Below are 23272 nucleotides of genomic sequence, written 5' to 3' on the forward strand. Positions count from 1 at the left end.
CACGGAGAGACAAAACATCACTGCAGCCGTACCAATCACCAACACCGCAAAAGGCGTCCACATTATAAAAACAGTTTGAATACCATGTTTTACAGACACACAGCTCGGTATTTACATATCCACTTTTAATATAGTTGGTTTTACTTATAATCTTGGATCTATCTGTTGTTACTTAAAGTATATGCTGTTTTGAATGAATAACTAAAGAAAAAAATTTCCTTTATAGGCAATACCGAGGAACTTTGTTCGAGAACACCAGCTAAATGATTACCGTAGAGTTGTGCTGTCATTTGGTCATGTGAAGTTTTTGGTACAGCTGGTTGTTAGGAGAGATCCTAGAACACCTGACGACAACAACCATCTAGTGAAGCATACAGACTGGCAGCGTATCATGGATGAAACGGGAATATCCGTGGGGAAAAAACTGAAGTTTGAGATAGTCGAAGAAAAAAGTGTAAGAGGAGATAAAATACACTTTGAAGTTTGTTGACATGATCTTTGAACACCTTTTCATCCTTGTATAATTTATGTTTTAGTTGACATGTTTGATGGACAAATTTCTTGTTTGGAAACTAACTTAGGAATGAAGTTATGTAGTCTTAGTATATACTTTCAAAACTGTGGTTTTACCTTTTTATATTTTTCAAGTAAACATTACTATATTTTGCATCTAAACATTACTATTGTCCATTACATTTCCCGGTCACCCAACAAAAAGAAATATAACACTCAAAATTAATAAAATAGTATACAAATTGGAATTACAAATAACAGTGTTTTAAAAACTGCTCCTACCAAAGGGACAAACTCAACATCTGTTTCGCTAAACTTTACAAACCAAAACATCTGTTGAAGACAACCACTATTAAAAGAAAAGTCTGTTACTTAAACGAAATAACCTCAGCACATGAGCCAAACAAACTCTCCTGATGAACCGAAAGGTCTGTTAACACAAAGACTGCTGAAGCAAAGGTCTGCTACAGAGAACCTCTGCTGATGAAGCAAAATGTATGATGAACCTAAGTTCTGTTGTGCACCAACAGATATTAGACAATTCAACAAAAGATCTATAATATAAGATCTTTAACAGATGATGATCAACAGCTCATAAGGTCTGTTGAAGCACGCTATAATAGTGCTTAGCCTTTAACAGATATTTAACAGTGCTTAAGGGTTAACAGAATTAGCACGTTATAGCACGCTATAACCTCTGCTGATGAAGCAAAATGTATGATGAACCTAAGTTCTGCTATGCACCAACAGATATTACACAATTGAACAAAAGATCTATAATATAAGATGTTTAACAGATGATGATCAACAGCTCATATAGTCTGTTGAAGCACGCTATAACAGTGCTTAACCTTTAACAGATCTTTAACACTGCTTAGGGGTTAACAGATGTTAGCACACTATAACAGTGCTTAGCCTCTAACAGATGTTAATGTATCTCAGACCCCAACAGTTTTTCGACTAACCAATTGATTAAATTTTCATTCATCGATCTAACAATAATATATAACCCTACTACTTATCCAGTCCATCAATATCACCAAACATGTATAATAAAGGTTAACCTTACTTGATATTCAACCAATAGACATTACATAACATATTCATCATTGTAGCCATTACAAACAAAACTTTTAACCACAGTTTGTTAAAACAACAGTTAACAGACATAAATAAAAACCAAAAGGATTCTTCAAAAATAAGTGGTTTCTACTTATCTCTCATAAGAATTGTTTTTTCATAAGCATCTAATTGTTAACCTTAGTCAGCTTCTTCCAGGTTCTTCTCACATTAGTGGATAGTTCATCAACGTTGGCAACATCAGCATCTTGAACCATCCGCTTTCCATTCGGACTTGATCCAGAATCCTTTTCAACTTCAACGACTGAAGAGTCGGCCGTAACAGAGACAGCATCCTTCCAATAGATCACAAAACAACTATTGATCTCATTTAATAAAATAATGAACTCTTTTTAAACGTACTAAACATACTTTAAAAATAAATACTCACCCTTGAAGTTCGTTCAGCAGACACCTGAGAAGAGTCTGAAAGGTTAATGTCTTTAACATCAGCTACCTCTTGAGTAACCTAAAGGATCATAATATATGATATCATATAAAAAAGTACATAATCCAGTGTTTAAAACTCAAAAGAAAAATAAATAGATTGAAAGAGTAATTTTATATGCTACCTCATCAGTATTTTCATCACCATTACCATCTCCACCAACCAACTCAGCAATTATTACTGGATCATCAGTTGTTTTTTGCATAGTATAAACACAATAGTCATTTTTAAGATTGAACTCTGAAACATCAATCTTAAAAGCAGCCTTCTTATCAACCAATCGAAATATCTCATGAGGGAATCCAGTATCATTGGCCTTAACCTGCCTCTCTCTTATGTCACTCGCCGCTAATCCAAGAAGCTTCTGAACATCTCTATCAAACATAACAAAAGAAACACTACCACTCTCATCCTGCACCCGCACTTGCACCTTGAACCTGAAATATACACAACTAACTAAGTAAACTGCAAAACTATATTCAAATATGAGTCTTAGAATGTTACTTATATGAATATAACGCTAAATAATCATCATTGCTTACTTTGTGGTGATCGATGTACATTCAGTATGACATCTGATACAAACCAAAGAAGTCGCAGGCAATCGAAGAATATCATCTGAAACATTCTCAACATTCTGCAAGTATTCACTTTCACCCATCACCTTCTTGAAACACTTACGACAGGCAGCATAAAACCAACCATACTCTTCTTGCACAATCTTAATTGTCGCAACCACAACACAAGACATTTCCTGTAAAAACACAACACACTTCCTATAAAAACACGCAGGTGACAAACCAAACAAATAACCAAACTATATACAAAGAAGTGAAACCTTTTCTATCTCGCTAATCTCATCAACATGTTTCTTCACACCTTCAGTTACAAATTCTTTATGTAATGGAAAAATACTCTGAGACGATAGTATCGTCTGAGAAGTAGAACTACTCCCTTGTCCAAACTTCAATATATGTCTTTTGAATACCACAAATGATTAGAATTAGTATACAAATGACATGAAACCAAGTATTTGACTTGAACATCTATATATAATAGAAATTACATTGAGAATTACCTCCTCCTTAGCTCATCAACTTCATCAATTTCTTGATTCAGAAAAATTCGTGTTGCAAACTTGTCACTTTGAACAGTATATTCACCTACATGGAAAAGTATATAGATATTTAATGTATACCTGTCTTTATATTGCCAGAAATAAACAGTATAGTTATGATTTGCAGAAAGTAACAAAAATACCTTTCCATTCCTTACACTTTCCATGTTGTATAACAGCCATCACATGCTCATGAGGTGGGACTTTAGAAATGAAGTCCTTAATCTGCAGAGCATAATCATTCCACACAGTACACCGCAAAACCTTACCACTATATGAAAAGAATATTCATATCAAAACAACATTGAATGAATAAAAACAGAAAATAAATCAGGAAAACTGTAACATTTATTAAAGTAGCAAATGAGCCATAAATTAAGTACTATATTCACTAAGAATAAACTGTAGACCTCATTTATTACCATGATTCAGCATTACATACAAACAATATAAACCTCATTTATTACCATTACATGATCTCACATTAAATACAAACATTCTTCCTCTTATTTATTAACATCATTAAATACATTTTATGATCACTACATGACTGAACATATAAACAACAACTTACTCCAAATCTTCAATATCGAAATTCATCTTCTTAGTCTCCTTTGGAGGTCGATCAAAGATTTCAAGATCTCCACAAGAAATCACAGATCCAGCAACATCTACATGATCACATTATACAAGAATATAAGTAAAACTCTCTAATATTATACAAGCAAGGCATGATTACAAAAATATACACTACCAATACTCAAAGCGTTTAACGCCTCTCCTTGAAGAATATCTTCATAAGCTCTTAAATTGAAACCATACTCAACACCTTGCCAACCTCTCACACGAGTAACAGTTGTGCATCTATAAAAGTTGATTTTATAAGGCTGCACTACTACTTTATATAAATCTTTATTCTCATCAACACCAAATTTCGACAGAATCACAACAGCATCTTCTTGCAGCTGTCCATCAAAAACAGGTATCAGATGACTCTTAATACCTGCTTGAATCTTAGCACCGTGAAGAACATTTAAAGAAATTATCTTCTTAGCATACAACACTACAGTTTCTAAAATAAAATGGAAAAGCAGAGATACAAATTACCTTCTCATCAATGAATATGATCTCCATCTTGTAACCCTGATTCCATTTTCGAATAATTATCGCCTTCATGTTCCACATATCCTTCCCAGGATTCAACTCGTAAACAAAACTAAGATTATTACTGTCAACTGATATTGACATGCTTCTAATTCGGAATTTGGATTGTGATTAAATTTCAAATTTCAAAATCAGAGAAGATGAAAGCGTGATGAAATATGAAGATGGAAATGAGAAGAAAAGTCTTATATAAGAAGGATGATTGACAGGAGTTTGAATATGAGTGACATGCATTAATTGCTATTTACTTATTCCCATGCATATTTAAATTTGAATTTCCCGGTAATTAGCGTTAAACATCTGCTGATCTAAAAGTATTACGGAAGATAACAACATCTGTTGCTGCTAAGTATACATTTGCCAAAGGAACCAGCTGCTACTTTCTCGTAGATGGGCAGTGGTTTGCCCTTTAGAATGTGGGCCAGACCTTTAAAATTTGAAAATACACAAGGCAGTGGTTTGATGTGGGCCAACTTTGAATTTTAAACTCTTTTGATATTAGGCTTTATGATGTAACAATGACATAAGAAAAGCATTGTTGGACATGCTCTCTAGCTGACACATCAGCTTTTCTTATGTCACTTGGATTTCTCCTTTTATAGAAAGTATAGATAGATTAGTATTATTAATTAATTATCAACCAAAAAGATTGACAATAACAATATATAAACTTCGTTAAAAGATTCATCCCGCCTTCTCAACTTTAGCTTAGTTACACAATTTTAACTTTTAGTCAAATCTAATATATTAATATCATTAATTGTCAACCATAAAAATTGACAATAACAACATATAAACTTCGTTTAAAGATTCATCCAGCCTTCTCAAATTTAGCTTAGTTACACCATTTTAACTTGTTTCCTCCGTAACATATCAAATATATAAAAACAAATAAGATTAATATACATTTTATGACAATACCAATGTATTTATAACATAATTAGGATATATTCAATAATGTGTATAACAAACGCAGATGTCTCTCGAAAATGGCCTAAGCGGATTCGAATCTTCGTCTCCACTAGGAAGGGCAGTCCTTTGACCACTTTGACCAACAAAATTTGTCGATTCTCACAAGCATTTGAAACCTCGTTAGACTTGACTTGCCATAAATAAAGAAACCTTTTAAGTACGTATTATTCAGCTAGCATCAATATTATTCTCTTATATTTCTAGACTAGACTAGATTGTTTTCCCAATTAGTATTTTCAGAAACTAATAATAATAAATAACCATATGTTGATTGAGGCTAAAGATTCTCATGTATTTCTTCCTAACGTAGTGATCGATACAATGTCTCTATCTGTCCTGCTATATATAAATATAATCCCCACTTCTTATATTCGTATCCCCCTCCTCACTTCATTGTTCTTCTCCAACTTGGTTAAGGATTTCATTTCTGATGATATAACTTGCCCGTACGCCTTTGGGGACGGTTTCATGTTTTCTCTCGGTTAAAAAAGTTTCGGGTGAGCTCATGGATGCAATCTTTAGGGTTGTTTAAGACTATTCGATGTGTTTATCTGAAAACATTCAGTAGAAATAATAAAGTGATTTTAATTTTCAGTTGCTCTTGAGGCAATTAATATAGCTGGTACAGTTTCTTGCTTTTACTGAATCTTTTAAAATGTCATTTGCACCTATTAAAATATGTTTATCTGAAAACATTCTGTAAATATTCAACTTTTAAACTAATGGGTCAAAAGGGTTCATAAAACGGGCCAGGGGATCCAAACTGTATATTTCAGATATTGTCAATAGTGAATGAAATCTGAGAATACATGAGAATACAGTTGCATTTTTTAAGGTTATGAGAACCCAACAAATTAATTATGTTTACATGACTTTATTCATCATGAACTTGGGAATGGTCTTGCCTCAGTTTTGGACATGATCCATTCGAATTATTCAAGTAAGAAGTTTTTATTTTACTCAAATGACTAAGGATTGGTCTTGCACCCGAGAATTTCCTGCCGCAACGCGCAAAGGGGAACCAACTAGTGTATTTAAAAAGAAAAGATAAAAATAAAGTGTGACTGGCTAATAGGTGCACTTGCATGTTTTTAAATAATGCATAAAATCAGCCCATATTGGGTTTTCTCATAAAGAAAAAGTATGTTTGATTTGGATTTATTCTAAAATCAGTCTATACAAGAATGTATATATTGTAAGTGCTTGCAATCATCACAATTTTATTATTTACTTTGATAAAGCTTTATCCAAGTTGATTGATCATGATCAACTTAGTATGTAAGGAATTGATTAGTGCATATAAATGGCAGAATCATAACTTTTCAATTGATTTGTTGCTATAGATTTTTTTTTTTTTTTTTGACTTCACTATTATACATGTGTACTAGCAATAATTTCATGTGTTAAACTACATAAATGCAACCAAGTTGAGTATTAAAAATGAACAAGGTTCTGTCACATGGTTGGAGAGTTTTCATTTGGGTTTGGGGCTATGACGACGGGGGTGAGTTTAAATGTTAATTTTAAACACCGTACGTACACGAAATTAAGTGTTTAATTAGATTTATTTTAAGTGAATTTGAATCACTTTCTAGTCCAACTCGTTAAGTGTTTAGCTAAACAAGTCCGCATTGGGTTTATCCGTTTAAGGGGCAATTTGTGTCAAAACTCAAATGTTGAAAATAAGTGCCAATTTGGCAATTGTTTACAGCCGTTTTGTTTTTCGGTTTATATTTGCAATTTCAAAGTAGTAACAAGCATGTCAACTCAATATGTGAGTCATGCTTGAGTTTGTGTGTCTGACACCGACACAATTTTTATGTTTGTGTCGCGTTTTACTTACCCAACTCATTTAATACCCATTGTTGAGTCACCTCACATGTGGTTTTTGTTTTAGTTTAAGTTATCTAAATTTAGTATACCTTCTTGTTTGTTTTTTGCTTTTTATAGACTCTTTGCATTAGGTTAATGTTTTTACATGTCAAATACCAAGTTTAGATATTCATGCATGAAAGGATCTAGTTAGTGGGGTTGGTCTTTTATCTAATCTTTTGACTTAATCTAATCATGGAATTAGTTAATGTTTTTCCTTTTGCATAATTAGTGCAATCATGTTTTCCGTTTCCCCCTCATTTTTAAGCCTATATAACAATTAAGCACATCCTTTGAATGTTACACTTATGTTCATCATTTGGTTCACTTTCAGCAAAACCATCAATAAAGTTTACAACTTTTTGGCTCAAAATCCATCATAGCATAAACTAGAATGGTGAACATCAATGGTAAAGAAAAGACGAAACGAGGCTCACACTCGACCAAAGTAAAGGAAAAGGAGTGCACGAACAGTGTCCCGTTTTATAAGTTGTTTGCCTTTGCGGATTCTAAAGATCACTTATTGATGATAGTGGGCACCATTGGTGCCATTAGTAACGGAGTATGCACGCCAATCATGACTATCCTTTTAGGCGACCTTGTTAATGCTTTTGGTGAGAACCAAAACAACAATAACGTGGTTCATGTTGTTTCCAAGGTACATAATAATCTTCTAACGCTTCCTTATATTTCATACTCCTAGCAACGAGATGCTCACAAGTATCTTTTATCTGTTTATCTTTTTATATGATCTCTGACATTCTTGACACATGTCATCTTCTTGATAACTCCTGATCTTGACATAGGTCATCATCTTGACGAATTAGGAGGAAAAGTATCATTACTTCATTTCAATATCCATTTTCATTTTTTCATGACCACTATATGTTTCTTGTTGATAAACATATCAAGTGATTGGAATATAGGTATCTCTGAAATTCCTTTACCTAGCTGTTGGGACCGGCGTTGGATCATTCCTTCGTAAGTACAAGTGTTGCCTCTTTATCTTCATCATCATCTATAGTTAAATTCTGAAAGCAATTATCTAGCAATATTGTTTGATATATATTATCGTTTTAGAATTATAATCTACCTGTAAAATGGATATGATCGGGTGATTCCGCTGGTGTCACAATGATACTCTAGTGGTCCGTCAGTGACCCAAATTTGTCGTTCAAAAATAAAAATAAAAATTTACTTGTAAAATAACTCTTAGAATAATCATCACTAGTATGACTCTTTACCAAATGGAAGTCTTATAAGCCGATAACAAACCAATTAAATTTACACATTTTTTAGTATATTCAGTATTCACACACTTTAAAAATGTGAAAAGATATAAACATATGGAAAAAATTATGTGACAGATTACTTGTAAATCGATCTCTACATTTGAAAATTGAAGATTTAAAATTAAAAATGAGCACCACTATGAAATTGAGTATTTGGGACAGCCAAAGCAATTGCAAATGCTGATTTGTGATTGATTTTGACGATCGTTTACACCAGGGTTGGCGTGGGGGAGGGGCGGGGTGGATGATGCCTCAGTGCCCGGAATTTTATAGGGGCCTAATTTTTTACTCTCCCTGGTCCAAAGTCTTTCGAGGATTCTTGGGGCCGGCCATGATTTACACCTTCTAGCAAATAAAGATTTGTGTCCAAAATAGCGGCTAGAATATGACGATCGGCCTTATTTTCAAATTTTATCTTTTGCAAATTTTAAATCACTAATGCCTGGTTTTTTAGTAGTGAACACCCTCATATGTGAAATTAAAAAAGCATATATAACTTTAATCGTGAAAACATTGTGTGTTTGTTAGAGGTAGCAATGTGGATGGTAACCGGAGAACGGCAAGCTGCAAGAATAAGGAATATGTATCTAAAATCAATATTAAGACAAGATGTTTCCTTCTTTGACAAGAACACAAATACAGGTGAAGTTATTAGCAGGATATCAGGCGATACTGTCCTCATGCAAGATGCAATGGGGGAAAAGGTTTTTATATTTTACTTTTTAACTTAAAAACTTTAATTTTGTTTTTATTGCTATTATTATTATTATTATTATTATTATTATTATTATTATTATTATTATTATTATTATTATTATTATTATTATTATTATTATTATTATTATTATTAGCTTTTAACTTAAATAAACATAAAAAGTTGAGGGGTAAAATGGACTTTTCACCATTATTAAACGGTTAAAGTGACAGTAGGGACTCGGAGTGTAGCGAATTTTAAAGAACATGGACTCATAAAGCAAAATTTTCAAAATGGGGACTCAAGTTGACACTAGGCACTTTCTTCGTGGATGTAAATTACAGTTTACTCAAGGAACAATATATTAAGCGGAAAAAAAGTTAAAGAGGGACGAAAAAGGACGATTATGTCAAGTAGAAAGTGTTCAAGAGAAAGCATAAGATTAGAAGGGGTTATAACAAATATATATGGTTTGAAAGTGAGTAAGTTTAGCATTATAAAAAAAAATAATAATCACTAAAGTTTTGTAGGTTGGAAAATTCATACAACTAACGGCAACATTTTTGGGAGGCATCGTGGTAGCACTCTTTAAAGGATGGCTTCTTACGCTTGTGTTGTTAATCTCAATTCCTATTATGGTGATATCTGGTGGAGTTATGTCGGCAAGGATATCGAAGATGGCTTCACAAGGGCAAAGTACTTATGCTAAAGCGGCCAATGTAGTCGACCAAACACTTGGCTCGATAAGGACGGTAAGGAGAAATGCATATGGAAACTAGTAGAGTATTTATTTCTTTTAATAATATCATCCATTTATTTCACTGGCATCATTTCAAAACCAATATCCATATGTGTGTTATGGAAATAAAATTTAAACAGGTTTTGTATTGAAGGACCAATTTTAAACAGGGAATCGCATAAACACTTGTATCTAGTGTTAACTAGACATAGTAGGAGAGAGAAAGGGATGAGGTTATGCGGTGACATAATATTTATCACAATTAAAGTAATATAGACAAGTGTATATACGGTTCTCGCATTCTATACTTAAACTTGGTATAAACATTGAACGACATATACATATATATATATATATATATAGTAAAATGACAAAAATAACCTAATTATTTTACAATGAAGTGTTGCTTATTAATAGTTCTTGTGTATTTAAAACTTCTAAATTGTTCAACTCACTTTATGAAAGTTCAATACAAAATTTTATATCCTGTTAGAAAGCATATTATGATAAGTATCTAACTAAACAATTATTCACCCTAGGTTGCTTCTTTCGTTGGGGAGAAAAAAGCACTTGCAGATTACAATAATGCCCTTATGGATGCTTATAATTCTGGTGTCAATGAAGGCCTGGCTGCTGGCCTTGGTCTAGGATCCCTGGTGTTGATCATGTACTGTAGTTACGCGATGGCGGTTTGGTATGGTGCCAAATTGGTGCTAGAAAAAGGCTACACCGGTGGGACAGTGGTTAACATAATCTTGGCTTTGGTTACCGGATCCACGTGAGTGCATTTGCACATTAGGGATGTGATTTTTTGACAGAACGTGAAATTTGTGGGTTTGGGTTTAGTCTAGATGGATTCATGTCAAACACGTTTAGCTAAACGGATCATGTTCGGGTCGGCCTGCCAAACTCATGGATTCAGCCGTTTAACCTACTTATTCTCATAAATTTATTAAATATATATTTTTATGTAGTAACTTAACTTATCGGGTATTTTTATTGTACATTTAAAAGATAAAAAGAAATGAGCATAAGGTTTTATGATTAAACAAAATTATTTTACATGCATTTGAATTTTTTTTTTAGAGTAAACTGCCAAAATGACCCCTGAGGTTTGGTCACTTTTGCCACTTTAATCCAAAACCCAAACCTTTTGAATCTGGGTCCCTGTGGTTTCAGTTTTGTTGCCATTTTCATCCAAAAGCAAAACCTGGTCAGATTTTTCAGTTAACATCTAGCTTTTTTTGTACAGGCTTTGATCATTCTCAATATGGTGTTGGTCACTGGCAAAGGTTTTGATCATTTTCAACATGTTTTGGTCACAGAAAAATCTAGATGTTAACTGAAAAATCTGACCAGGTTTTGCTTTTGGATGAAAATGGCAACAAAATTGAAACCATAGGGACTCAGATTCAAAAGGTTTTACTTTTGGACTAAAGTGGCAAAAGTGACCAAATCTCAGAGACCATTTTGGCAGTTTACTCTTTTTTTAATTTGTAATTTCAGTGTATTAATATGCAAAAATAAAATCAACATAAAATCTCTGATTAGATGGCCAGGTTCATGTCAACCCACGATACTTGTATCGTGTTTGGGTGCATGTGTCGACATGATTTTTTAGTTCATGTAGTGTCCAGTTTCGTGTCAGGTTCGATCCACCAACCCAACCCGTTTATCATATATTTGCATGTTATCTCCTAGCACCAAACATGTTGCAAGCTATACTCATAGAATATGAACTTCTGTAGGTCTCTTGGGCCAGCATCTCCCTGTTTGAGTGCATTTGCTTCGGGTCAGGCTGCAGCATTCAAGATGTTTGAAACCATAAACAGAAAACCCGAAATAGATTCATATGACACAAAAGGGAAAGTATTAAACGATATTCGTGGTGATATAGAATTAAAAGATGTGTGTTTTACATATCCAGCAAGGCCTGATGAAGAAATATTTAGCGGGTTCTCTCTTTGCATCCTGAGTGGGACGACTGCAGCATTGGTTGGTCAAAGTGGAAGCGGAAAGTCAACGGTAATCAGCCTAATAGAGAGATTTTATGATCCTCAAGCAGGGGAAGTTCTTATTGATGGTATTAATCTCAAAGACTTCCAATTAAAATGGATTAGACAGAAAATGAGTCTCGTTAGCCAAGAACCAGTTTTGTTTACATCCAGCATTAAGGATAATATTATGTACGGGAAAGATAATGCATCTATGGATGAGATTCGAGCAGCAGTCGATCTCGCAAATGCTGCTAAATTTATCGATAAACTACCACAGGTTTGTTTAAAACATGTGTACAGGTGACTCTTTTCTAAATAACTCTTTAACACTAAAGATGATATGCATTCGTATTTAAAACGGTTAAAATTGATAGATAGGTGTTCCACTTCACCAAAAGAGGCTACATAGCGTCCACTAATTCAAGTCAACACAAAGTTGTCTATCTACATGCGTAAAAATTGTTTTACTAGTCGACGTTATTAAAAACATACTAAGGGGCTGTTTGTTTAAGCTCTTAATGGGGTTCTTAATGGTTCAGACCTCTTACTGATTCAGCATTTAATGGTTCAGACTGTTTGTTTCGCGAGCAGATGTCTGTCTGAATGGTTCAGACATTTGCCTCTGAATGGTTAAGCTGAGTCTAAATGGTTAAAACCTCTAATCTGAATTGGTCAGACATTTGCCTCTGAACGGACACCATGGTTGGATTTTAATCATTTAGGGAATGGACACCATGGTTGGTGAGCATGGAACACAACTATCTGGAGGACAGAAGCAAAGAATTGCTATAGCCAGAGCCATTCTTAAAGATCCTAGAATCCTTCTTTTGGATGAAGCAACAAGTGCACTCGATGCAGAATCTGAGAGAGTTGTTCAAGCGGCATTGGACCGGATAATGATCAATAGAACAACCGTCATTGTTGCACATCGATTAAGCACGGTCAGAAATGCCGATATGATTGCGGTCCTTCATCAAGGCAAGATAGTTGAGAAAGGTAGATTTACCAAGCAACCCATCCTTGTGCATATATGATTTAATGTTTCTAAGGATGCATGGTTGATATTAGGGTTCTAAACATGGGGGTTCACAGGTTGTAGGGGCCAACTTGACATAAAACTGAAAACATGTTAAGACACATGAACCCGAACACAATACCCTTATTCACAGGTTGACACAAACACGTCCGTTTCACCTAATTTTTAATATATTTCTTTTTTGCGTTTCAGTACTCAATAATTATTAATTTACAGCTAAAAGATGCTAATTAATTAGGTTTAATATATAAATATTAATCTCAATTTCCCTATGACTTGCATAAAATACTTAGCCATGACATTAAACACAACAAAAATAACAAACGGGTTAAAAGGGTCAGACTGTGAACCCGTCAAGTTGACCCGACCATAACCTGTCTAGCTAACCATGTTTGCAAGTTTGACCCAAAACCGACCTGAAACTCATTTACACTAAACCCAAACCCATGAGTTCCATGTTAAGCTTATGTCATGTCAGAAATTCATACTCGTATTCATGATTGATACAGGATCCCATTCTCAGCTACTCCAGGATCTTGAAGGAGCATATGCTCAACTTATAAGACTGCAACACGCTAATAACGATTCAATAAGCCATGGCTCGGAGGATCAAGAAATCTCTATGGAACTCACAACAACGTCGAGTCAAAAGATACCCCATCTGCCGTTATCTAGCGGCAGCCACCACTCGATGGAAGAGGAAGCGGTATCAAAAAAGCCTCCTGAAGTCCCACTCCGCCGCCTTGCTTATCTCAACAAGCCAGAGCTACCAATACTCATAATGGGAGCAATAGCTGCAATTACTAATGGTGCAGTCTTACCAACTTTTGGCATACTGATTTCTAACATGATCAAGACGTTTTACGAACCGTCACATAAAATGAAATCAGACTCAAAATTCTGGGCTATAATGTTCATACTTCTGGGAGTGGTATCATGTATTTCTCTTCCAGCAAGAACGTATTTTTTCTCTGTTGCCGGGTGTAAACTAATAAAAAGGATGAGATCATTATGCTTTGAGAAAGTGATCAACATGGAGATTGGTTGGTTCGATAAGCCGGAAAACTCGAGTGGTGCAATTGGTGCACGGCTGTCTGCGGATGCAGCCAGTGTTCGTGGTTTGGTTGGTGATGCACTCGCTCAGCTCGTTCAAGATTTATCTTCTGTTGTTTCTGGTTTAACCATTGCCTTCGCAACTTGCTGGCAGTTGGCTTTCATAATTCTTGCTCTCATTCCCTTGGTAGTAGCTGACGGGTTTGTTCAGTTGAAATCTACAAAAGGGTTTAGTGCTGATGCTAAGATGATGTATGAGGAAGCGAGCCAGGTGGCAAGTGATGCGATTGGAAGTATAAGGACTGTAGCATCTTTTTGCGCTGAAGAGAAAGTGATGCGGGTTTATAGAGATAAATGTGCAGGTCCCGAAAGAATGGGGATAAAACAAGGTTTGATTGCGGGGGCCGGGTTTGGAGTATCGTGTTTCTTACTTTTTTGTGTGTATGCAGCCAGCTTTTACGCCGGAGCTTGGCTTGTTGAGGCGGGAACAACTACATTCCCTAAAGTTTTCCGGGTGAGTGATGTTTGAACTCGAAGCCACAACCTGTTTGTTGATGGTTTGATTATCGAGTCACATTTGATATCGTTGGTGCCAATATGTTCTTGTAGGTATTCTATGCTTTGACGATGGCAGCAATGGCAGTGTCTAATTCGGGCAAGTTTGCCCCGGATACAAGTAAAGCCAAGTGTTCGGTTGCATCGGTATTTGCCATTCTTGATCGCGAGTCAGAGATAGACCCAAGTGATGAATCCGGAATGATATTACAACATGTAAAAGGGGAAATCGAGCTTCGTCATGTTAGTTTTCGGTATCCAACCAGACCTAATGTCGAGATATTTCGTGATCTATGCTTAACCATCAATAGTGGCAAGGTAACTATAAACAATTAAAATGTGTATTCTATATGTAACCAATCGTTTAAAGCTAATTATTATGGCATCAAGTGGCTAATCCAAACACCTCTTAACGGTATCTTCCTTTCAGACAGTTGCATTGGTTGGGGAGAGCGGAAGTGGGAAATCGACGATTATTTCACTCCTACAAAGATTTTACAATCCGGGTTCGGGTTGTATCACTATGGACGGATACGAGTTACATAAGTTCCAACTCAAGTGGCTCAGACTGCAGATGGGCCTAGTGAGCCAGGAACCGATCTTGTTCAATGACACCATCCGAGCCAACATTGCTTACGGAAAAGATGGTGATGCAACCGAGGCGGAAATACTAGCTGCTTCAGAGTTGGCCAATGCCCATGGGTTCATCAGTGGCTTACACCAGGTTTTTCTCTTTAGCATCATCTATCCAACACTACTTAGTGCTTACCAAACACGAACACGAACACGTTAATTTTTAAATCAATGAACAAGATCAAAAAATCCATTTAAGCCCCGGCTGGTGTTCACTAAATCATTGGGTTCGTTTACAAACCTATAAATTATGTTCACAAAATTATGAATGTGCTTTTACGATTTGGCCAACGGTGACCATTCCATTATATCGATAAAAGAAAAGGATTAAAACAGTAAAAATACATTCCAGGGCAGGAACCATTCGTGTAATTAACTCTAATATAAAAAGGGTTTGGGTTGTTAGTATAGCTTTACAAGGCAAACTTTCAAATCTTAAAAAAATATCTATGATGGTAAATGATCTAATGAATGATGTGGGAATTGTAGGGTTATAATACAATGGTAGGGGAAAGAGGAGTCCAATTGTCAGGTGGACAGAAACAGAGAGTGGCAATTGCTAGAGCCATTGTCAAGAGTCCCAAAATACTACTGCTAGATGAGGCCACTAGTGCACTTGATGCGGAGTCAGAAAAAGTGGTTCAAGACGCGTTGGATAGGGTCATGGTTAACCGGACCACACTTGTGGTGGCTCATCGGCTGTCAACCATTAAGGGTGCGGACCTCATTGTTGTGGTTAAAAATGGAGTCGTTGTTGAGAAAGGAAAGCATGAAGAACTAATTAATATAAAGGACGGATCGTACACATCTTTGGTCACAGCAATTCATTCGACCTCTGAAAACTTCAAAAATTTGTGAAATGTGCTGTGTTATTTCATGTTTGCCTATTTGGGATTGCTTATCCAACCTCCTCATTAAATTATCTAAACTGCTTATCAGTTTTGAAATAAACAGTTTCAAGCAATCAATTATAGCCTGTTGAAGGGTAAAGCTTTTACAACAATTCTTAGTTCATCAAAAAAATGATATTTTTGTTCCAACTTAAACATATTTTTTAACGGTCAATGAATCCTCCAAATGGGCTATTGGCGAAATTCACCACATCGGGATACACTCGCCTTCCGAACCACGGAAAACCCTCACCTAGGGCCGAAGCCCGTGAACACTCGCCCGAAGGCACGACAGTGCGGTGAGGTAAAACCCGCTCAGTTCAAGGATCGAACAAGCGATCGCCGCTTACTCGCCTAATCTCCCATCATCACCAGGTGCCGCAGAAACTAAGAGGTTGTTTGGCAACATCTAAATAGTTAAGTGCTGAACCAGTAAGAGGTTTGAACCATTAAGTGCTAAACCAGTAAGAGATCTGAACCATTAAGAGCCTGTATAATGCTTAACCGTTCAGAAGCAAATGTCTGACCAATTCAGATTAGAGGTCTTAACCATTCAGACTTTGTATAATGCTTAACTATTCAGAGACAAATGTCTGAACCGTTCAGACATCTGCTCGTGAAACAAACAGTCTGAACCATTAAGTACTGAACCAGTAAGAGGGAACCATTAAGAGCCTCATTAAGAGGTAAACAAACAACCCCTAAATGTTGGGGGCAGGAATTGAACCTGGGTCACTTGGAACACCAAGTCTTTCCTTTACCACTTTATAATTGTCACGTTCAATACTAAACTAATTTTAAGTAAAAAACCATGAGAACCACAAAAACACTTGGTATTAATAGTGCTTACAAGAAAAAGAACAGGTGAATTATGCGATCACATAACCCTCTTATATAACGTAGTTAAAGCAATAGGTGCAGATTTTTTGTGGTTCTCACAGTTCTCCATAGTTATTAAAAGCCCTCGTTTCGTGCGTCTAGTCACATTATCCAGGCGAAGCCAATTAACTGTGCTTGTAGTTCCTAGGTGTTCACTTTAGCTCTCTAGGCGCACTAAACATTGGTTTATTCTTTTTATTTATTATTTAAATCAAAAATTTTTTCTCCACAATACTAATTGAAGCAATTTTCATCTAGATTTATGATCGAATTTTGAACTTTTAGAACTTTAGAACTTTCAAGTTTTGGAATTACATTTGAATCTTCACTATTTTAGAACTTTTGGTACTAATTAGATTAAATATTATATAATAGCTTTTGTTTATTTATTTGAATAATAGTATTATTCTAATACACAATTTATTTTTTATTAATTTCATTTACGTGTGTTTTTTTCCTCAAGCCATCGCTATTTTTGCGCCTTGCGCCTAGGCCCCAGGCGCGACCTATGCCCCTTGAGTGCGCCTAGCGCCTTTGATACTATGCAGTTCTCTGTATATAATTGGTTCCGTATTGAACACACACTCTCTTTTTATACACACATTAACACAATCTATACATCAGTGGAGCATCTACACCGTATAACTTCGAATCACATGAAAGAAATGATCTCATTCAAAATTACAACCTATCAATATGTAGTACCAAAATGGTCTCTTAAACCAAACCCCAGAAACACACACAGCCACCTCACCTTCTAACATTTGGCTATAGTGATTCTGATTATTTGGTTGTCTAAGGGTCAAATAATCAATATTGAGAGTATACATTGATTAGGGGGTCATTTCACATTATAATTCTTAAATAAGAGACTAGAACGAACAGCTGATTATCTATTTACCAGTGTATCAAAATTCAAACAGTTAAAGCCCACCTAATACCATGTCCTGAATCCTAAGTCCCAGGCTACCAAACTGTCACTTGCTCGGTTAAAGCTAGTTATCTTAGGTGTTTGTTGTCTTTAACAATGTTGTAGAAGGCGCTAGGCGCTAGTCGGGCGGTGAGGTACCGCCTAGGGATTAATCGGATTGGGCTTTTTAAGTATAATTTTACAAATTTTTTTTATATATAGATAACTTTATACTTTTTATTAATAAATTTACAAGTTTAGGAGATAACTTTATACTTTATACTACATAGAATGATTTCCATGTGTACAAGGAAGTCTTGAAATATATATTAGAAAAAGCCCGGGCCTTTGAGATTAATATCATGTAAAAAACATCGTTGTTGTACAAAACACTAGCATCCTCGTACAAACAACTCGGTGCAGAGCACATATTCTACATAATATATCACAAACTTTATGACTTATGTTCTTTCTTCTGGAATCAAAAACATGAAAAAGAAGGAAGGATGTTAACATACAGATTTTATTATTAATCTCTGGAACTCAGCATTTTGCATTTAAAACCATCCTGCAAAAGCTGGTTGACCGCATCCCTAAACTTGAGATAATCATCAACCGTGTTGTAAACCTGATGAGAAATCCTAGCATACCCTGTTATAAAACCAGAACTTTCATCCCTCGGTCCAACCTCCGCGTCTTTCAACGGCTGATAATGTATAGGAACTTCAATGTTAAACCGATCTCTCAAATGAACTCTCAAATTCTTTGCATCATCATCACTCAAAACCCCTAAAGACGAAGGCAACCCGACCATCGCCATACTAGGACACATTTCCGGAGGCGAACCCAATATCGTCCCCCACGATTTCGCAAGCATCATTCCCATTTCCACTACCGCATCGTGATTCCTCGCCATAATCCCACGAATCCCACCTTCAAACCTGTTGACAAAATCGACAACCTCCGGAACAAGCAGCTGCGAACTGTAATCACGCGTCCCAATCCACGCGCTCTCTATCGCTAATCCGTTTCCGTACTCATGTGACACAACCGGATGGTGTAAATCCGATGACAACGACGATTTCCGACAGTACAACACCGCGACAGACGGCGGACAAAAGAACCACTTGTGCAAATTACTAACATAAAAATCCGCACCGATCTCCTTCACATCCACGGGCACACTCCCAACAGCGTGCGCCGCATCCACAAACACCTGACTCACACCTTCCTCCCTGCAAATCCTCACCAACTCCTTAACCGGAATGATAACTGACGGCATCGATGTTATATGATCAATAATCGCTAACCTAACTTTCCTACCGTTCAACTTCCCTTTCGCTAACCCTAACCTAAACTGAGCAATAATCTCTTCATTACTATTAACAGGAAAAGGTAAATGTACCACGATGACGTCACCACCGGCGCGAGTGACGTAAGCCTCGATGGATTTCTTGACAGCTTGAAACGCACAATGAAGCATAACAACAGCGTCGCCTTTGTTGAACCGGCCTTCGGCGAAGGCCCAGCCGACGTGCTGGAGGACGATGGCGGCGGCGGTGGTGGCGTTGTCGACGATGGAGACTTCGGTGACGTCGTCGGCGTTAATTAGGTCTTTAATTAGGGTTCGAGAACGGAGGATTTGAGAAGGAAGCGTGTTAAAGAAGAAATCGTCTGGTTGTTGGAGGAATTTGAGCTGCCAGTGTTGTTGAGCGGCGATTATGGAGGCTGGACAGCTGCCGAAGCTGCCGTTGTTTATGCGGGCGACGGTGGGCTCGTGGTGGGCGAATTCGTGGTGGACTTCGTGTTGGGTTATGAAGGATGGTTTGGGTTTTTTAGGGAGGTGGTTGTTGGTGTCGTCGTCTTCAGGGTTAGGGTTATCTTCATGGTTTTTGAGTTCACCCATTTTTGTTTGGTCTAGGGTTTGATTGCAGTGAGATGAAGTGTTCTGTTTCGAGTGCGATTGCGATTTGTGCACCCAGTAGTGATTCGCCCCGTCACTTACACGGTAAACCGAGTTGGATGCCTTTACAGTTTTTTTTTTTTTTTTTTTTTTTTTTTTTGGCTAATGTTGCGTAAAAAATAGTGATTTTATTTATAGTTTAAAGAGTTAATTACTCTAGTTAGGTGAAAATAACTATTATATATTATAATTTTGTAACATGATTTGGCAATATGGTGTTGTTTTAATAGCTTAATTGGTGTTCCCCGCGGTTGATGTACCTTTAGGTACAATGTTTCTACCTTTTCTTATAACACGCGTCCCGTGCTTCTCTTTTCATAAGATACCACGCGTCATCTTCTCTCTAATTCCATACGCACACCTTCTAATCCCCCTAAATCCACCCAGATGCCAGTTCCCTTCACAATCATCTTCTCCGACGACGGAAATGCTGGGCAAGCGTTGATGTTATCTTTTGCGGTGCGTGTGACGGTCTACGATATCGATGGTCAGACAGTGTATTCTGGACAGGTAGCATCAGTGCCGGAGTTACGAATGGACCCGTCAATTCACCGTTGATGCGATCGATGAAGACCAAGGTTGAATTGTTTATACCATTATGAATTAAGTATCAACTGAATGCCGGATTAGTACGATGACGGGCTGAGGATGAAAGATGGCAACAACAGTGGCTGAAAACCTTAAAGCAATGGAAAACGTATTACGGTTTGTTGCTTTTGCATATTTAGGTTTAGGGTTGCGATTCACTGGGCTTTGCATAAAATGGGTTTCGAGTGCTTTATTGAAACTCTTATGGGTATATTAAAACCTAGAATTTGTTTTTGTTCTATTCTTGAATCAAGGTATATGCATAAAAGCTCTATTCAAAATTTTAAATAAACCTAAAATAAAACTTGGGGATTTTCAGTGTAAGAAATAGAGTTTGGTACAGGAACCCTAACCTTATAGAATAGGCGAACGCTTTGTTTAGATTTGAAGTTGTTTATAACCATTTCTTTTATAAAAAGTCTAGGATTTGGTGCCGATTTGTTACGCAGAGAGTTTGGGTTGCTAGATACAATACATACATTAGAAAGTATCTAATGAATTATGAGTTCAATACATCCTCTTTAGCAGAAAGACGGATATTCCTTGCTCATTATCAGACAATCATGAAAACTTTAGTTATGCTCGATGGGAACTGGTAAATTTAAAATACACAAATGACCTATGGTCGTGACTGATTTAACCTGTTTCCCTTAGCTAACCCACATTCCACTATTCACACAACCCGCCCTGGTGCTTATGGTATGGACCATTACATGAACTATCGTTACGTTATGCACATTAATCAATCAATTTGGGGTAAGATGTGTGATACAGATGCCTTATCTTTGATATACTCTTTGTGGAAGATACATACGAAGATTAACTGCTGTCATTGTGCATCACATACCAGCCTTCTAGAAGGTTGCCCTCTCTGTTTCAAGTGGCAAATTTGCTAAGGTAATTTAATTTAGTTATCTTTAATCTGGTTGAGTAAATATATTATTTTTCTATTATTTACATCCTTACACTGGTGGGAGACGAAAAAAATTCAAGTCACTCTCTTGATGAAGTGTCTGGAATACTATATCTGTCCTATAAATAAATCTAAGGTGGATATTCTTTTGCAAAATCTTTATCACTTTAAGATATATTTTCTAGCAAAGGCTTGTCATCCTTTTTTTTTAAGATTTAATTGGTTGATGAAAAAGTACCAATATAATATGATGCGTAATAAGAATTTTTATTCAAACTAATTATTTTTTTAGAATAATCAACTCAAGTGCTAGAGTATGACCCTGTCATGTTTAAGTCATGTGTTTGATTGAAAATTCCAAATGTTTCAGGCTCCGACGATTCAAGATCTAGCACAAGTGCCTACAGATCTGAGCCGAGGATTTCGGAACCCCCGAGCTCAACTGCACCACAACCATCACCATCGCCGGAAAACCACAATTTTAAAAAAGGCAAAGCAGTGGGGTGGTGGTTCACAGTCGAAAGTGTTCGATGCGATGGTGTTTCACTATTAGGGCCCAAAGCGAACTCAGGTATAAATTTTCCCCTTTTATTATTCATTATGCTCTATACTAATTTCTGGATTTCATTGTATTGTTTGAGACATTTGGAAAATTGAAAAGAGGAAGCAGTCATGGAGATTTTGGATTTCATTCATCAACAAACCTTGGATACGACCCATTTCTCAGTTGAGTTTTTTTTCCTTTTTTGCTCTTCAGTTGAGTTTTTTTCCCTCAACTCTTATGATATAGAAATTGTACAAGAGCTATCGAACTCGAAGGAATCAGGCAGATTGCGTAGTCGTTGAAGGGTTATGGGTCGTTATATTATCATATAGTCATAGTTACATAGCATGTTAAATACAATGAATAATGTGTTAAAAAGATGTTTTTATTCAAGAGTTTGAGATTTAACAATTACTAGATCACAAAATATGTGTACATACTTGGGCCTGACACCTCCCGACCTCGCGCATACTAAAGCCTCGATACAAAATAAGCTAAAGAATTACTAAGTTTTTTTAGAGTTTCAACACGCCTGTTGTCAAAAAAATTTAATAACTTTGAACGTTACGTGTTTTTCAGCACCGATAAGCTGGAGTCTACCGTATGCCGTGGGTGGGGTGGGGGTTGTACTATATTACAAAGGTACAATTTTGCATACTAAGTAGACAGTACTAATATCTTAAGGCCGGCCTCGTCAAACATTTAGTCACATGTATTTAATATGTTGTAGTATCTTTGAGATTACCATGGCCCACATGTTATATAAATCTTTCACTAACAAATAAGAATAATGTTGTTCAAAAGAGTCAAAACTTGACAAGTTTCTGCAAGGCATGACCATGGCCACTTACTTTCAAAGCATTTTTGTTAATAAAATTGAGTGTTGGCCTATGGATTCAAATGATCCAAGTACAATACAATTTACATTTCACTACCCATATCTTTCATTTATACTAAATTCAGTCTTAAATTTGTTTGATTATAGAAATGCGAGTTTTTCTCCAAACATACATGGTACTCTCTAGCATTTCAAAATAGTTGCTTGATCTTTTATTATGTGTATAACCTTGGCACCAGGTAACTACTAGCAATGAAAATGCAATCTATTGGCTCTTTAGAGCTCCATAGAATGCCTGTTATAGCGCTAATGTAAGTTAAAGATGGAAGAAGGGGAGAGAACCTGTTAGGATCTAAGGCTATCTGTGACTGTGTTTGTTTGCATAAAACAAATTAGTGCAGCGGAAATGAGTAGCTAGGGATGGCAACGGGCTGGGTTTGGGACGGGTTTAGGTAATCCCAAACCCAAACCCGGTTAGATAAGCTTATCCCAAACCCGTCCCAAAACCCATCGGGTTTCTAGCGGGTAAATACCCATTGGGTA

General features: G+C 36.3%; 3 protein-coding genes across 3 annotated transcripts; 1 reads left to right on the forward strand and 2 right to left on the reverse strand.

Moving 5' to 3' along the window:
* Nucleotides 1–2322: 2322 nt before the first annotated feature.
* Nucleotides 2323–3819, reverse strand: LOC110880920. Its single transcript, XM_035978556.1, has 5 exons — nucleotides 3772–3819; nucleotides 3341–3468; nucleotides 3159–3243; nucleotides 2623–2834; nucleotides 2323–2517 (listed from the first exon to the last, which is right to left on the reverse strand). Exons 1-4 carry the CDS (start codon nucleotides 3795–3797, stop codon nucleotides 2741–2743), a joined length of 333 nt encoding a protein of 110 aa, XP_035834449.1. The 5' UTR covers nucleotides 3798–3819; the 3' UTR covers nucleotides 2323–2517; nucleotides 2623–2740.
* Nucleotides 3820–7528: 3709 nt separating this feature from the next.
* Nucleotides 7529–16207, forward strand: LOC110884361 (ABC transporter B family member 21). The gene is made up of 11 exons (XM_022132066.2): nucleotides 7529–7863; nucleotides 8132–8186; nucleotides 9026–9201; nucleotides 9722–9943; nucleotides 10470–10708; nucleotides 11679–12204; nucleotides 12650–12923; nucleotides 13473–14530; nucleotides 14626–14889; nucleotides 15002–15295; nucleotides 15694–16207. Exons 1-11 carry the CDS (start codon nucleotides 7600–7602, stop codon nucleotides 16060–16062), a joined length of 3741 nt encoding a protein of 1246 aa, XP_021987758.1. The 5' UTR covers nucleotides 7529–7599; the 3' UTR covers nucleotides 16063–16207.
* Nucleotides 16208–18208: 2001 nt separating this feature from the next.
* LOC110884362 (L-cysteine desulfhydrase) lies at nucleotides 18209–19870 on the reverse strand. Its single transcript, XM_022132068.2, has one exon. The coding sequence runs from the start codon at nucleotides 19787–19789 to the stop codon at nucleotides 18413–18415; it is 1377 nt and encodes a 458-aa protein (XP_021987760.1). The 5' UTR covers nucleotides 19790–19870; the 3' UTR covers nucleotides 18209–18412.
* Nucleotides 19871–23272: the final 3402 nt, after the last annotated feature.

The sequence above is a fragment of the Helianthus annuus genome, chromosome 10 (assembly GCF_002127325.2).
Source record: "Helianthus annuus cultivar XRQ/B chromosome 10, HanXRQr2.0-SUNRISE, whole genome shotgun sequence".
Lineage (NCBI taxonomy): Eukaryota > Viridiplantae > Streptophyta > Magnoliopsida > Asterales > Asteraceae > Helianthus > Helianthus annuus.

Bases quoted from the DNA above. Each gene is read 5' to 3' on its own strand.
- LOC110880920 (XM_035978556.1), bottom strand. From the start codon at position 3,797: ATGAATTTCGATATTGAAGATTTGGA. The intron at 3,469-3,771 runs GTAAGTTGTTGT...CTTTTCATATAG, and splicing joins TTCGATATTGAAGATTTGGA to TGGTAAGGTTTTGCGGTGTA. The intron at 3,244-3,340 runs GTATTTTTGTTA...TTTTCCATGTAG, and splicing joins AAAGTGTAAGGAATGGAAAG to GTGAATATACTGTTCAAAGT.
- LOC110884362 (XM_022132068.2), bottom strand. From the start codon at position 19,789: ATGGGTGAACTCAAAAACCATGAAGATAACCCTAACCCTGAAGACGAC.
- LOC110884361 (XM_022132066.2), top strand. From the start codon at position 7,600: ATGGTGAACATCAATGGTAAAGAAAAGACGAAACGAGGCTCACACTCG. The intron at 7,864-8,131 runs GTACATAATAAT...ATTGGAATATAG, and splicing joins TGGTTCATGTTGTTTCCAAG to GTATCTCTGAAATTCCTTTA. The intron at 15,296-15,693 runs GTTTTTCTCTTT...TGGGAATTGTAG, and splicing joins TCATCAGTGGCTTACACCAG to GGTTATAATACAATGGTAGG.